The sequence below is a fragment of the Myxocyprinus asiaticus genome, chromosome 36, assembly GCF_019703515.2.
Source record: "Myxocyprinus asiaticus isolate MX2 ecotype Aquarium Trade chromosome 36, UBuf_Myxa_2, whole genome shotgun sequence".
NCBI classification, from domain to species: domain Eukaryota; kingdom Metazoa; phylum Chordata; class Actinopteri; order Cypriniformes; family Catostomidae; genus Myxocyprinus; species Myxocyprinus asiaticus.
The window spans coordinates 33210147-33225626 of record NC_059379.1 but is presented as its reverse complement, the minus strand read 5'-3'; the positions used below and the strand labels follow the sequence as shown (position 1 = coordinate 33225626).

The following is a 15480-nucleotide window of genomic DNA, read 5'->3' as shown; positions in this document are numbered from 1 at the left end:
TTCCTTCATCTTCATCTTCATCATCATCCATAGACTCATTGTTTCATACCTCCAGACATTGTTGAGTGAATGTAATGTAATGTTTTAAAAAATGAAACGAATAAAAATCCCATAGACTTTCATTTATTTTCTTCCTGAATCTAGTTTCTACTGACAACGCATCCTGAAATACATAAGCAATATCTATTATTACTGTACATAATGCAGAGGATTAATTTTGGATAGAACACACGTGAATGCATTTTATAGCAAACGGGTGAGCAATCGAAATTTAATAGAGAAACAAAGGATGTTCAAATAAAGAAAAGCTATTCATAAATAACTGAAAGCTAAAAAAAAAATATTTTCTGACTAAGGGAGTTGAAAGGGATAAATTAGACTCAAACGAGCAGAGCGAATCTCCATAAACCGACAGCACTCTAATCATTATCTGCCCTCTTCAAGTGTCTAACCAATACACATTTCCCTCAATGATGAACATGTCGGAAAACTGCAGAAATAAGCGGACCATTGATTGGAGTAAAATGCCATTTCACATTCTAAAATATTTCAATCAAAACCCATCACCTTGAAGTTTAGCGATACGCAGCGAAGGATGCCGAGTGTAGAGCCCGAGTTACTGGTGATTGTGTAACCATTCACTTCTGTGTTATTCTTTCAAAAAGAAAGTAAATTTCTCTCATTCTTACTGGTGAGGGGGAGGGTACAATAAAGAATAAATACAAAGTGAAGGAGAAGCAGCCCACCTTTTAAGGAACTCCATGTACTCTGCCTGCTTGATGAGTCCAGTTCTCATCATGATGGTTTGGAAACACTGGCGGTCGATGGCCCATAACTTCACATTTGTGAGGGCTGAGGAATAAAATAGATGAGAAAAGAATTAGGCCTACCTCCAACACACACAGTGTATACACTACATGGCCAAGATTTTAAGAACATCCCCTTCTAATTGAAAGGTTTGGCTATCCATTACTAACAAGTACACAAAATCAAGCATACCGCCATGCAATCTCCTTAGACAAACAGACTTCATTTTGGTAGGGCCCTTTTCTGTTCCAGCATGACAATGCTCCAGTGCACAAAACAAGGTCCATAAAGAAATGGTGTTTTGAGTCTGAATTGTATTTTGACTGGCCTGCACAAAGCCCAGACCTGAACCCCATTAAACACATTTAGAATTAATTGTAAAGCAGACTGCAAGCCAGGCCCCATCACCCAACATAAGTGTCTGACCTTACTGTTGATGAGTCTGAATGGGAGCATATCACCACAGCTATGTTCCAACATCTAACGGATAGCTGAACCAGAAGAGTGAAAGTTGTTATAACAGCTAAGGGAGGAGCTCTCTCTACTCAGTTTTCAAAAATTTAGAAATAAAATGCCCAACAAGCACATATAGCATGGTGTAGTGTTTGGGTGTCCACATACTTTTGACCACGGAACATACGTGGTCTTATTTGCTTACTAATATAGGGTACAACCTGAAAAAAATTAAGTGTAAGGAGCAACCCAGTGGTCACCATGAGGGAAAAAGCTAAAGTGACTAAATGTTGTATTTGTTAGGCTGTCATTGGCAAGGAATAACTGACGATGGATTGTGTATGTTCTGTGTATGTTCTAGCAGTAACATACAGCAAGCAAGTCTTCATACTTGCTCTGCAGCAGCAGCAGCAGCAGTGTACCAAATCTAGTTCGCCAAGACCTAATCCTAGCAATATGACATAACCACATTAACATGTTAAACCATTCCAAGAGTTGTCATGACTGAACATAACTAGCAATAGAAGTTAATCGGTGGTCCCTATCAAGCAACATGATTACACAGGATGTCGATATGTTGTTTCTGATACTTCCGGTACCCAAGGAATGTCTACCTTATGCCGATGCACGGACAAGCTACATCTCCTCCTTCTATAAGACATTTTTGCATCTATCCCATCATGTTTACCTTCCCAAGTGGTGTGACCAGAAGTGTGTTGTGTCCGCAGCGTCAGAGACCTGGGTTCCGATACTGCATTAAAACCAGGAATTAATCGTGTTTGCATAATCAGTGACAAGCGTGATTTGAAAGTTGGATTTTTCCATCTTACAGTATATTTTTACTCCTCTGATGTTTATGTTTAGGTTTGGGATTTGGGTTGAGGGGTACATTTTATAAAATATGCTTTCCTCCTCACTGTATTTCAGCCTGAAAATAACTTGCTTCACAACTCACTTTTGGCACTCCTCTGTGGACATTTCACCCAGACATACATTCAACATACTCTTCGATTTCACTGTGAGATCACTCTGTATCGAGACATAAAGCATGATGTGTATATATTTGTGTGTGTTTATGTCTAGCTATTCATTGCATTTCTATTGCATAAAGCTGAAGCACTGCTTGGGGTAATCCAACGGTTTGAAATAGGATGATCCAGCATTATCATCATGTAGTTATCAATGGCAAGGTCTGCTATCAGCAGACCAAACAGATAGTCCCACCCAAACCCATGCCTTTGACATCGTCTCTTGTGTCTTATTGCTTTATGTTAAAAATCACGTTTTTAAACCAGACTATACCCTAAATCTGTTATTTTCTAAATTATTAACAGAAATTTGTGAAGAAAACAAATTGAGGGCCTGTGAACAATTAGAAGGCAATTCACATTCTCAGTCATTTCCTCAGAGTGATTTATAGAAACTGTTTATTCACCTTTCCCATAGTGCCTACTTTAACTAAATCAAAAAACTTTGTGTTTTGGAGACATTGTAATTGACTTTAGTCTCAGCCTAATTGATTTTGCTGCCTGGGAATGCAGTGATAGCTGGAGAGGTATAAGGCATTTTTTCTGTAATGACAGAAGCATAAATGGCTGTCACTCCACAACATTACCAAAATATTACTTGCCTTCAAAGATGTGTTTTCAGGAGGTGCTGCCATATTGAAATGGTCAACAAGGAGACATGTTGTAATGTAAGTCAACAGTAGTGATGGGTCGTTCATGAATGATTCGTTCATTTTGAACGAATCTTTTATGTGACTCAGAAGAATGAGTAGTCTCAGAGAGTGATTCGTTCATTTTGTGTTGGTCACGCATGCGCATTGCGCAACCCCCATTCGTTTGTTATGTGAAAACCGCATAGACGCTGTACAGGAAACAGAAATTATTAGTTTACTTTTCAACACTTTTGGTCCAAATTGTTTGTTCTTTTGTCACATGACAGCCGTATACGCTATGCATTGTTCACACAGGAAACAGAAATGATTAGTGTACCTCTCGAGTCTTCTTGTCCAAGTCATTCATTCTTTTGTCATGTGACAGCCATTTACATAGCGTATACGGCTGTCACGTAACAAAAGTACGAACGACTCTGACAAGAAGAGTCCAGAGATGAACTAATCTTTCTGTTTCTCATAATTTGTCCTTGGCTGCATTATAATTTGTTTCCTTTTTGGGACTATAATCAAAGTTTGCATAAGTAGATGTGTTGAGGGGGATTTGGCTATTGAAAATTTAACATTTTAATTTAATTCTGCTCGAATTTCTGAACGAAATGATTTCAGTAAAGATTAGTTCATATTGCTGAACGAGACTCAAAGATCCAAGTCAGTAAAATGATCCAATCTTCCCATCACTAGTCAACAGAAGAGATGCATCAGGGCACTGGAAACTATTATAAAAGTTCAGATAATAAGTTAACTGCCTGGGTGCTAAACTTTAATATGTTTGCCATGATGTATTAATTTGTACTATGACTTTACTTGCTACGAAAACTGATGTTTTATAAGATAAGTCATGGGAAATGTAAATAGGATTTATATACAGCGCTACTCTAAAACTCTGGAAGCATTTTGATATGCATATACAGTATAATGGTACTCATCAGAAATAAAAAGACTGTCTAACTGAATATAAATGGTGTATACTGCACTGTAATTATCTTCATTTAATACAAGCTCATTTTATGGTAAGAACATGGATATATATATATATACACCAATCAGGCACAACATTAAAACCAGCTGCCTAATATTGTGTAGGTCCCCCTCGTGCTGCCAAAGCAGTGCCAACCCACATTTTAGAATAGCATTGAGATGATATTCTTCTCACCACAATTGTACAGAGCGGTTATCTGAGTTACCGTAGACTTTATCAGTTCGCACCAGTCTGGCCATTCTCTGTTGACCTCTCTCATCAACAAGGTGTTTCTGTCCACAGAACACAGAACTGCTGATCTCTTGAAAATCCCAGGAGATCAGCGGTTACAGAAATACTCAAACCAGCCCGTCTGTTACCAACAATCATGCCACGGTCCAAATCACTGAGATCACATTTTTCCCCATTCTGATGGTTGATGTGAACATTAACTGAAGCTCCTGACGCGTATCTGCTTGATTTAATGCACTACACTGCTGCCACACAATTGGCTGATTAGATAATCGCATTGATGAATGTTGGTGCCAGACTGGCTGGTTTGAGAATTTCTGTAACTGCTGATCTCCTGGGATTTTCACACACAACAGTCTCTAGAATTGACTCTGATATATATATACTGTAGAATAATAGTAGAGAGAATTATTTATTTCAGCTTTTATTTCTTTCATCACATTTCCAGTGGATCAGAAGTTTACATAGAATTTGTTAGTATTTGGTAGCATTGCCTTTAAATTGTTTAACTTGTGTCAAATGTTTTGGGTAGCCTTCCACAAGCTTCTCACAATAAGTTGCTGGAATTTTGGCCCATTACTCCAGACAGAACTGGTGTAACTGAGTCAGGTTTGTAGGCCTCCTTGCTTGCACACACTTTTACAGTTCTGCCCACAAATGTTCTATCAGACTGAGATCAGGGCTTTGAGATGGCCACTCCAATACCTTGACTTTGTTGTCCTTAAGCCATTTTGCCACAACTTTGGAGGTATGCTTGGCGTCATTGTCCATTTGGAAGACCCGTTTGCAACTGAGCTTGAACTTCATGGCTGATGTCTTGAGATGTTGTTTCAATATATCCACATAAATTTCCTTCCTCATGAACATGCTATCTATTTTGTGAAGTGCACCAGTCCCTCCTGCAGCAAAGCACCCCCACAACATGATGCTGCCACCCCCATGCTTCACGGATGGGATGGTGTTCTTTGGCTTGCAGGTCTCACCCATTTTCCTCCAAACATAACGATGGTCATTATGGCCAAAAAGTTAAATGTTTTACTTTTTCTCCAAAAAGTAAGATCTTTGTCACCATGTGCACTTACAAACTGTAGTCTGGCTTTTTTATGGCAGTTTTGGAGCAGTGACTTCTTCCTTGCTGAGCAGCCTTTCAGGTTATGTCGATATAGGACTCGTTTTACTGTGGATATAGATATTTGTCTACCTGTTTCCTCCAGCATCTTCACAAGGTCCTTTGCTGTTGTTCTGGGATTGATTTGTACTTTTCGCACCAAACTTCGTTAATCTCTAGGAGACAAAATGCATCTACTTCCTGAGCAGTATGATGGCTGTGTGGCCCTATGGTGTTTTTACTTGTGTACTATTGTTTGTACAGATGAACGTGGTACCTTAAGGCGTTTGGAGATTGCTCCCAAGGATGAACCAGACTTGCGGAGGTCCACGTTTTTTTTTTTTTTTTTTTTCTGAAGTCTTGGCTGATTTCTTTTGATTTTCCCATGATGTCAAGCAGAGAGGCACTGAGTTTGAAGGTAGGCCTTAAAATACATCCACAGGTACACCTCCAATTCAGTACACCTGCTATCAGAAGCTAATTGGCTAATTGTCTAAAGGTTTGGCATCATTTTCTGGAATTTTCCAAGCTGCTTAAAGGTACAGTTAACTTAGTGTATGTAAACTTCTAACCCACTGGAACTGTGATATAGTCAATTAAAAGTGAAACAATCTTTTTGTAAACAATTGTTGGAAAAATTACCTGAGTCATGCACAAAGTAGATGTCCTAAATGACTTGCCAGAACTATAGTTTGCTAATATTAAATCTGTGGAGTGGTTAAAAAATTAGTTTTGTAATAATGTATGTAAACTTCTAACTTCAACTGTATATATATATATATATATATATATATATATATATATATATATATATATATATATATATATATAAAGTTTGTGGACACCCCCTTCTAATTAATGAATTTGGTTACTCCATTAAATCCAGTAAAGAAAAATTTTAATGTTTCTTTATGTAATGGCTTGGGCTTTGTGTGCTTCCAAATTTGTGGCAACTGTTTGGGGATAGCCCTTTTTTGTTCCAGCATGACAATGCCCCTGTGAAGAAAGTGAGGTCCATAAAGAAATGGTTTACTGTGTCTGGCGTGGAAGAAATTGACTGGCCTGCACAAAGTCCAGACCTGAACCCCACTGATCACTTTTGGAGTGAACTGTAACAGCAAATGTAAGTCAGGCCCCATTGACCAACATCAGTTCCTGACCTCACTGATAACCTTGTGTCTGAATGAGAGCAAATCACTGCAGCCATGTTACTATATACAGTATAGTGGAAAGCCTTCCCAAAAGAGTGGAAGCTGATAGCCTGTCTCTATCTTTTGGGTAGTCGACTTGTCCCCAAAGGGCCATTCGACACTCATAACTATGTTGGGGGAGGTTATGTGTCGGCCTGTTGCGCTGGCTACGAGGCACACAGTTGTCTGCCCGTGACACACCGCCAGTTCACGTAACACAGTTCAGCCAGTTGTGGCGTTTTGTATAGGGACCCCTAGTGTTACTACATCGACACAATGTCGAGTGAGTGACAGATAGGGAACGTCATGGTTACTTGCGTAACCTCTGTTCCCTGATGGAGGGAACAAGACGTTGTGTCCCTCCTGCCACAACGCTGAACTACCCGCTGAAATGGCCAGACCTTGTCTCGGCTCCTCAGCATAAAACCTGAATGAGTGGTTGCATACCAGCTCCTTTTATACCCGTATGTCCGGGGGAGTGGCATGCAAATACCACTCGCCAATTTTCATTGGCCTTTTATCAAAGACCAGAGGTGTCTCGGGCTCCCAAGAGTGACCCCTAGTGTCACTACATCGACACAATGTCTCGTTCCCTCCATCAGGGAACGGAGGTTACGCAAGTAACTATGATGTTTTAGTTATTAAATAAAAAATTTGGATGCGTTCAAAATGTTTGGTATGTTCAAAACCACATGAAACCAACATAAATATAGTATAGTATTACAGTTCTAAGATTTTTTTTTTTCATTTTGTTTTTTAGATTATGTAGATTGTCTATTTTCATTATATTTTAGACTGACCCATGTATTTTAAAGACAAATAATATATTACATTTTATGTATATTGTTAATATTATAGTGTTTATATTACCATTTTATTTTTATGTTTGTATATTATTACATATTAAAATTTACTGATTCATATGGCAGAGAATACCTGTATATGTCAGAAAAAGCTCCAGAGAGATTGAGATGAGAGATGTAACAGTTGTTTAAACATTTCTCTTCATCCTGTAGCTGGTAGCATTACACAAAGCATTTTTGCTATTTCTGCAGTTCTTGTCAAAGGTGCAGTATTATGACTTATGACGGAGTGCCACGATATGAAAGAATGCAAATCTGGATCGCTCCAATTTTATGCGCTTTGCAACGTTGACAGCTTTGTTGTTTATACACTGCCGGCTAAAAGTTTGGAATAATGTACAGATTTTGCTCTTACGGAAAGAAATTGGAACTTTCACCAAAGTGGCATTCAACTGATCACAATGTATAGTCAGGACATTAATAACGTGAAAAATTACTATTACAATTTGAAAGAAATGTTCAGAACTTCTTAAACTACTTCAAAGAGTTCTTATAAAAAAATCCTCCACGTGCAGCAATGACAGCTTTGCAGATCCTTGGCATTCTAGCTGTCAGTTTGTTACTCAGGTGACATTTCACCTCACGCTTCCTGTAGCACTTGCCATATATGTGGCTGTCTTGTCGGGCACTTCTCACGCACCTTACAGTCTAGCTGATCCCACAAAAGCTCAGTGGGGTTAAGATCCAAAACACTCTTTTTCAATTATCTGTTGTCCAATGTATGTGTTTCTTTGCCCACTCTAACCTTTTCTTTTTGATTTTCTGTTTCAAAAGTGTCTTTTTCTTTGCAATTCTTCCCATAAGGCCTGCACCCCTGAGTCTTCTCTTTACTGTTGTACATGAAACTGGTGTTGAGCAGGTAGAATTCAATGAAGCTGTCAGCTGAGGACATGTGAGGCTTCTGTTTCTCAAACTAGAGACTCTGATGTACTTATCCTCTTGTTTAGTTGTACATCTGACCTTCCACATCTCTTCTGTCCTTGTTAGAGCCAGTTGTCCTTTGTCTTTGAAGACTCTAGTGTATACCTTTGTGTGAAATCTTCAGTTTTTTGGCAATTTCAAGCATTGTATAGACTTCATTCCTCAAAACAATGATTGACTAACGAGTTTCTAGAGAATGCTGTTTCTTTTTTTGCCATTTTTGACCTAATATTGACCTTAAGACATGCCAGTCTATCACATACTGTGGCAACTCAAAAACAAACACAAAGACATTTTCTAGTATCAAATTAGCAACTTAGCATGATTACTCAAGGATAAGGTGTTGGAGTGATGGCTGCTGAAAATAAAATGTATTTTAATAAGTTATACAACCATACGCTAAATCACAAATAAACCCGTTCATTTTTTTGTTTTGTTTTTTTCATTTTTAAGGTTTCAGTCAGGCAACTTTGACTTGCCCTTGCAAAAATGACAAGTGGACAAGAGTTAATGTCGAGCCCTGAGTTGTATTGCCACTTTTCATTGCCACTGATTTTAAACATGTTTATAAACAAAGTCAACATATTGGCACGTTCATGTTAATGGGCACTTCTCTCTCATTCGGCTTAAAGCCAAAATGTTCCCATCCTGGAGCTGTGGAATGCGGCTTTGAAGCCAAGTCCATTTGGACTTATTCTTCCAAACTTTCTGGCTGGAATTATGCAGTCATCGGGAAAAACACCTATTAAAACACCTATAAGCCTTGAGTAACACGTAATCTTCACCTGTTGCTGTCTGCTCTCTCTCTGTGTGTGTGTGTGTGTGTGTGTGTGTGTGTGTGTGTGTGTGTGGAGGAGCTGCCTGACCCCCGACACAAAGAGCAGATGAGAGGACTTAAGCAGTGTGACTGGCTAAAATGTTGGTGACATTCATTCTTATGTAAACAAACACGCATGTAAACACAATGGGCAATATCGAGTTCAGCAAAAATTATCGAGGTCATGTCCATTTATCGTACGATAAGTGGATAACATAATTATCGTGACAGGCCTAATCACTAAAATATGCATGTTTGTGTGAATTGGGCTAAAGAAGCTAAATTTATTACATGTTCATTGTCTGATTTTATTGGTTATTTGAGTTTGAAAAGTAATTTTGACCAACAGTTGTGGAGATTCAGTCTATCGCAATTCAAGTAAATAGGAGCTATGCTGGCATGACTAGAAAATAGCTTCCCTGGATGACTAAATTGAGTTCTTCTCCAAAAATTGTAATTACCTGCTGGCTATCTGAAGAACAAAATACAAGATAATAAAGCTTTGCATAGTGACCAAAATACAAGAATGTTGAATGCCATCCCATCCAATCACATGAAATAGCAGCACAAATGTTTCCCACATAATGAGACCTCATTTTAACCAGAATTAATTTGCGACACATCATTTGTATCCCCAATGCACATGGCGAGCTCAAATGATGATTTTACGAGAGAGACCTCACAAAATACAATTTTCACAACAAAGTACATACACTATGGTGATGCTATATGAAATACAACAGCAACAGGCAGCTTATTACATCTTGGGCCTCATTTATAAAACATATGTACGATCAGACTTGATACTAAATTCCATGGATTAGATCCAACTTCAAAAGTGAGGAACAAATCGGAGTTATAAAGGCAGACACTGACGTGAAAATGTTCTTATGCGTACCAAAAATTTTTGTGCTCATGCGCCGCTGTGACTAATTGAATTGATTAATAAATGAGTGAGTGAATATGGTCATATTTAGATTATTTATGTGTAATGGAAATGCTTTATTTTGGATATCTGCTGTAACAGAATATTTATTTATATCCCTATCTGCATGTTTCCATAATAAATTAATTTTGAGACACAAGATAACAGTCAGGTGTAATATATATTGTATGTAATATGTCAAGCACATTTTTGGAGCGAGGTTTGAGAGATTATAATTTACAGTGTTTAAAACCTCAACATACAGATGGTTGAAAGCAACTCAACAGTCTCATATTTAAAACTCAACTACAATTTTTCATCAATTCATCCTTCAGCCTATTGTCTGCTGTTGTTGAGGGCATAAATAAAAGTGAATGCAGCGTCATCACTGGCAAAAACGAGCAGAAGATAATAGCAAGAAACAAAAGTAGTTTGAAAAGTACATTGAAAGTAGTAGTACACTGCTTGAAGAATACAAACAAAAGTAGCCATGTATTTTGACAGTTTTTAAAATAATGAAAATGATCCAAATAATCATTCATCCTTGTTTTCATTAAACAAGAAACTGTGTGGAAAACATGTCTGGATTAAAATTGAATGAAAAATTAAAATAAAACATTTTGACATCATTTACTCACCATCATGTTGTTCCAAACCTGTTACGACCTACTTTCTTCCACTGAACACAAAAGGAGAACTCTTGAACAGGGTTCTAGTATAACCAGTCATGCTAGACCCACTCCGAGCTGGATCCGAAACGACGTTGCCAGCATGGGAGGCGGGCGGGCTAACAAGTAGGCTAAAGGCTACAACCTCTAGCATCGGTCGCTAGTGTGCCTCTTCAGGCCAGGGGAGTGAGGTTTACACACTGCACATCACGTACCAGCTGGGTCCCGTTACACTCACCCCACTCAACAGTGTCACAGTACCACTATTACCGGTCCTGCTCGACCAGCTCCGAACGGGACTCGAACCAGCATTTCCGGCATGGGAGGCAGGCACGCTAATGAGGAGACTAAAGGCTATAGCCTTTAGTGATTGTCGCTAGTGTGCCTCAAGGCCAGGGGAGTGAGGTTTACACATACTGCACAGTACGGAAAAGCTGGCTGCCGTTACACTAGCTATAGGCAGATTAGGCAATTGCCTAGGGCCTCTGCATTTGGTATTTCTCATTCAATGAAATTGAATGGTGACTGAGGCTAACATCCCTTTTTGTGTTCCCCAGTATAAAGAAAGGCATATGGGTTTGGAACAACATGAGGGTGTGTAAATAATGACAGAATTTTCATTTTAACTTACTTTTGGTCTTTAACAAAATACATTTAATGTTGTTTACTATATTGTTTACTAATATATATATATATATATATATATATATATATATATATATATATATATATATATATATATACTCAATAATATATTTATATATATATATATATATATATATATATATATGTAATTAAATTTTTTTGCCTTGATATTATAATTTTACATTAATATAAATATAGCTTATTACAGTATTCATAGTTATAAACATTTTATGAAAAAAAAGTGGTATTTAAGTGCAATCACTTAAAACTCACTTTGAAAACTAATACAATATTTACAATAATCGCCTCATAGACGCAGTATCTGAGCTGAAGCAGTGGGTGGCATTATTGCACTTCTGCTAGCGCATTTCGCACCACTTCTCGAATGAATAGAAAAAGCCTGTACAAACGAGAAGCAGCAAGATCGCAAGCAAAGCCTGCTGCCTACCACGTCCCGTGTAAAACCGCCTGTAGAAAAAGCCAGGGCACTTCAGCCGTGTGCCCGAATGGAATACCTTATAGGTTGTATAAGAGGTGCCCAATAGTTCTTAAATTGTTATGGTGACTACTGAGAGTTGCCTGGGAGAAGCAGTGCATATACCTTGGAATGGTGAAGGGCAGTGGCCATCTTTAAACCCAAAGAACAGGAATCCACCAACATAAGTCAGTTTAGGAGTATTGCTCTACTGAATGTGGAGGGAAATATTTTCTTTTCAGTGGTAGCAAGGAGGATATCTGATTACCTCCTGAAGAATGGACACATAGACACAAGCTGCCAGAAGCCAGGTGTACCCGGTTTTCCTGGATGTGTGGACCATGCGTCAGTAATATGGGAGCAGATCCAGTCCACAAAGAGAGACAAGAAAGACCTCCATGTAGTCTGGCTGGACCAGGCAAATGCCTATGGATTGATTCCACACCAGCTCGTCAGCTATGCACTGGAGTTTTTCCATGTATCAGAGTGTATTAAGAGCTTGATAGGTAGTTCCTATAGGGACCTGAAAATATATCAAGCAACACAGGGGTACACAACTGGTTGGCACCAACTGAAAAAAGGAATTGCGATGGAATGTTCAATTTATTCCATCCTGTTCACAACTGCATTCAAGATCATCCCAACTGGTCCCAGACAGAAGGCCTAGGAATCTGTATGCAATCTGAGGTAAGATTGCCAGCACTGTGCAACATTATGGATGATGTCACAAGCATGCCCCAGACTGCTGCATGCACAAACAGACTTTTTAAAAGGCTGGAAGAGCTTTTGGCATGGGCCAAAGTGGAGAGTTGTCCCCTCTATGAGGCCCCAAAGGCAAATCTGCAGCACATGTAGGCTGGGTGCAAGACTGTATTCGCACAAGGACGCTCCAGGTGGTTGCATGATCAGGTTCTGTGAAAGCTGGCAGAAATCCTAGAGGTGTGTATAATAAAGGCAAACAAAAGTCATCATGCTCCTCAGAGGAAGTACATTGAGTTTGTCAAAAAGGGAGGTTCCACACAAGGCACTACATGGAAGGAGGCAAGGTCAATCCTGGCACATGGAAGTGATTGGTCAATGGTGATCGACTTTGGCCAGCAGTTAAAATCTCCTTCTGAGATCACCATTACCTCCTAGAGGCCGGATATAGTGTTATGGTTGGCATCAGCTAGAAAAGTCATAATCATTGAACTTACAGTCCCATGGGAAGAAGGACTGGAGGCAGCATATGAGAGGAAGAAGCTAAAATATGCTGATTTGGAGCCGAGTTCAGGGAAAATGGATGGAGGGCTGCCACTTACCCCGTGGAGGTTGGGTGTCGAGGGTTTATCATTAATGCAGCACCTGTTGAAAGAAATTGGCATCGTTTGATCAGTGTTGAAGAAGTCTCTAAAGGAAATGGCAGAAGAATCAGAAAAAGGGTGCTTCTGGCTATCGTTAAGAAGGAAAGATGAAACATGGAGTGTGCGGAAGTTAGAAATTAGGAATAGGGAACAACTGTAATATGTGGTGAGGTAGTATGTGGAAGACGAAAAGGGGTGGGAAGGAATTATTTCCGCTGACCCACACTGTCCTTATCCAGGGGTTTCTGGAGAGGGATTGAGTGGGGGAACAAAACCATGCTAAGCTAGGCACTGGAGGGGAGGCTGATGCAGTCTCTCTGCTCGCCTCTCACATCACTCTCCTACTTAATCTATTGGAGGATTGGTTGAAGTATAGTCACTGGACGGGTGGTAGGCAGAGATTGATAGCTTGTTTTTACAGAGAAGAGGCCTTGGATGTAGATAGTTCCCTGATTGCATGGTATGTCTAGATGGGAAAGGAGGAATGTCTTGATGGGAAAGTAAGAACGTGAGGCAATCAAAAGGATCCAGTTTCCAGCTGCGGGGGGTGGCAAGGAGACATCCCTAACCATTGCCCCACCACCAGGAGATGTTCCAGGATTAATGAGGCAAAACATCCATAGTAGGTGGCTCTCGGCTGATGACCCCGTAGCTGTATGACTAAAGGCACTGGCGGAAGTACGGTAGGCAGTAATGCCCAACAGGTTTAGACATCTACCTGTGCATCTGATTATGTTCAGTATACAGTATATATGTATATACTGTATGTATATATATATATATATATATATATATATATATATACTTTATACATACAGTGATGGGTAGTAATGGATTCCATGTAATCTGTAATGCATAATCAGATTACAAGTACAAGTACACATAGAGTGAAAATATGAGCTATTAATCTGCAAAATATCTGCAAAGATCTACACTTTAAGATGTATGTTTATTTATTTTTCTTTTACATATATTTATGTTTGTGTATTTATATATGTACATATTCTGGCCAAATTTGTTTTCTTTGTTTGTTTTTTTAATAAACATTTAAACATTCTTATGTGAGTAATTGACATGAAATTTTAAGCATTGTCATCAGTGTCCTGCTGTAACACTTTCTTCATCTAACTATTTTAAACAACATTTTATGATCTTATATAGCTATATATACGTATATAATATATTATTATACTTGTTTCCACAACCTCATATACAACTAAGACAATAGTTTATTTGCACTTCTAGAAAAAAATTGAAAGGTGATTAAGATCTTAAAAAACTTTGAAGAAATGCTAATTTGTCACAGCACCTAATATACACACTTTCCCTTGTACTTTCATATACATTTTAATCTAACATCTGTATGTAAATACGTTTTCTGACATGTTATTTGTCTTATCTTTGTCTGAAGTACTTATTTTTAGTGCTTTCTCTAAAAAAATCCACTCATCACATTTACAGTGGTTTTATATGTTTTAAAGTTATGACAATTGGGGGCCCATTGTCATGACTACAGTCAATAGAAATGTCTTTTTTTCAACATAAAAATTTGAAAATTTAATCAGTGAGCCAGTGTGTTGCGGGCTGGGTTTGGTGGGCCGCTCTGGGCCATAAAGTCCAGGGCCACTTTTTAGTCCCAGTCCGCCCCTGCTAGTCAGGTTGTTTGGCTCATTTTGATATAAAATAAACATAACATTTCCACTTGGCTGCTCTTGGACCAACACATTTTGTTTAATCTGAATGTGCCACAAAGCTTAAGGCTTCCAATTATCCATGAATCCAAATCAAAACCATTTCCCTTGTTTTAGGAAACACCTAGTCAAACACTGGCTGAGTGCTTCCACTTTTCACTGGAAGACAGAAAATGAAGTCTTTGTGGTTCTCTCTCTCTGAGTGGCCTGATAATGAGTGATGCTGTTGTTTCTACTGTTATTTGCATTTAGCAAATCCACTGATGAGCAGAAATCTATTTCAATGAAGCCTTTACACTCTGAATGATTATAACACATTTCTTTTGATCTCTTGTTATGATATTGATTAGAAGACATGTTGATTATGCAGTCATAAATCTATCTCTATCTCTGGTAAGAATGAAGAGTACTGATCAAATGCTCTTTGATGCTCTCTCATGAACAGTTTTGCCCTGCCATTGTCATTTTACACAGGTGTGCAATTACTAAATATACCATTAGCAGTACAGGCAGCCTTGTCTAAGTATTTGTATTTAACCTATAATGCAATCTGTCAATGTAATGTTTACATTGAAGTACAGAGATCTTCTGTGCCTCATGGACAAGTATTTAATAAGGCATCAGTAAGATTCCATAAGATATTGGAAGACTGTAACACCATGTCATAACCATGTGGTCAAAGT

The 15480-nt window shown here is 38.6% G+C and overlaps 1 protein-coding gene across 2 annotated transcripts in view; it reads right to left on the bottom strand.

Annotated features, from left to right (window-relative positions):
• Positions 1 to 15480, bottom strand: part of prkg1b (protein kinase cGMP-dependent 1b) — a 282644-nt gene that overhangs the window by 97464 nt on the left and 169700 nt on the right. For both annotated transcript variants that reach the window (XM_051673736.1, XM_051673735.1), the window contains exon 4: positions 747 to 852. In XM_051673736.1, the coding sequence (XP_051529696.1) occupies positions 747 to 852 (106 nt within the window). The remainder of the gene's footprint in view (positions 1 to 746; positions 853 to 15480) is intronic.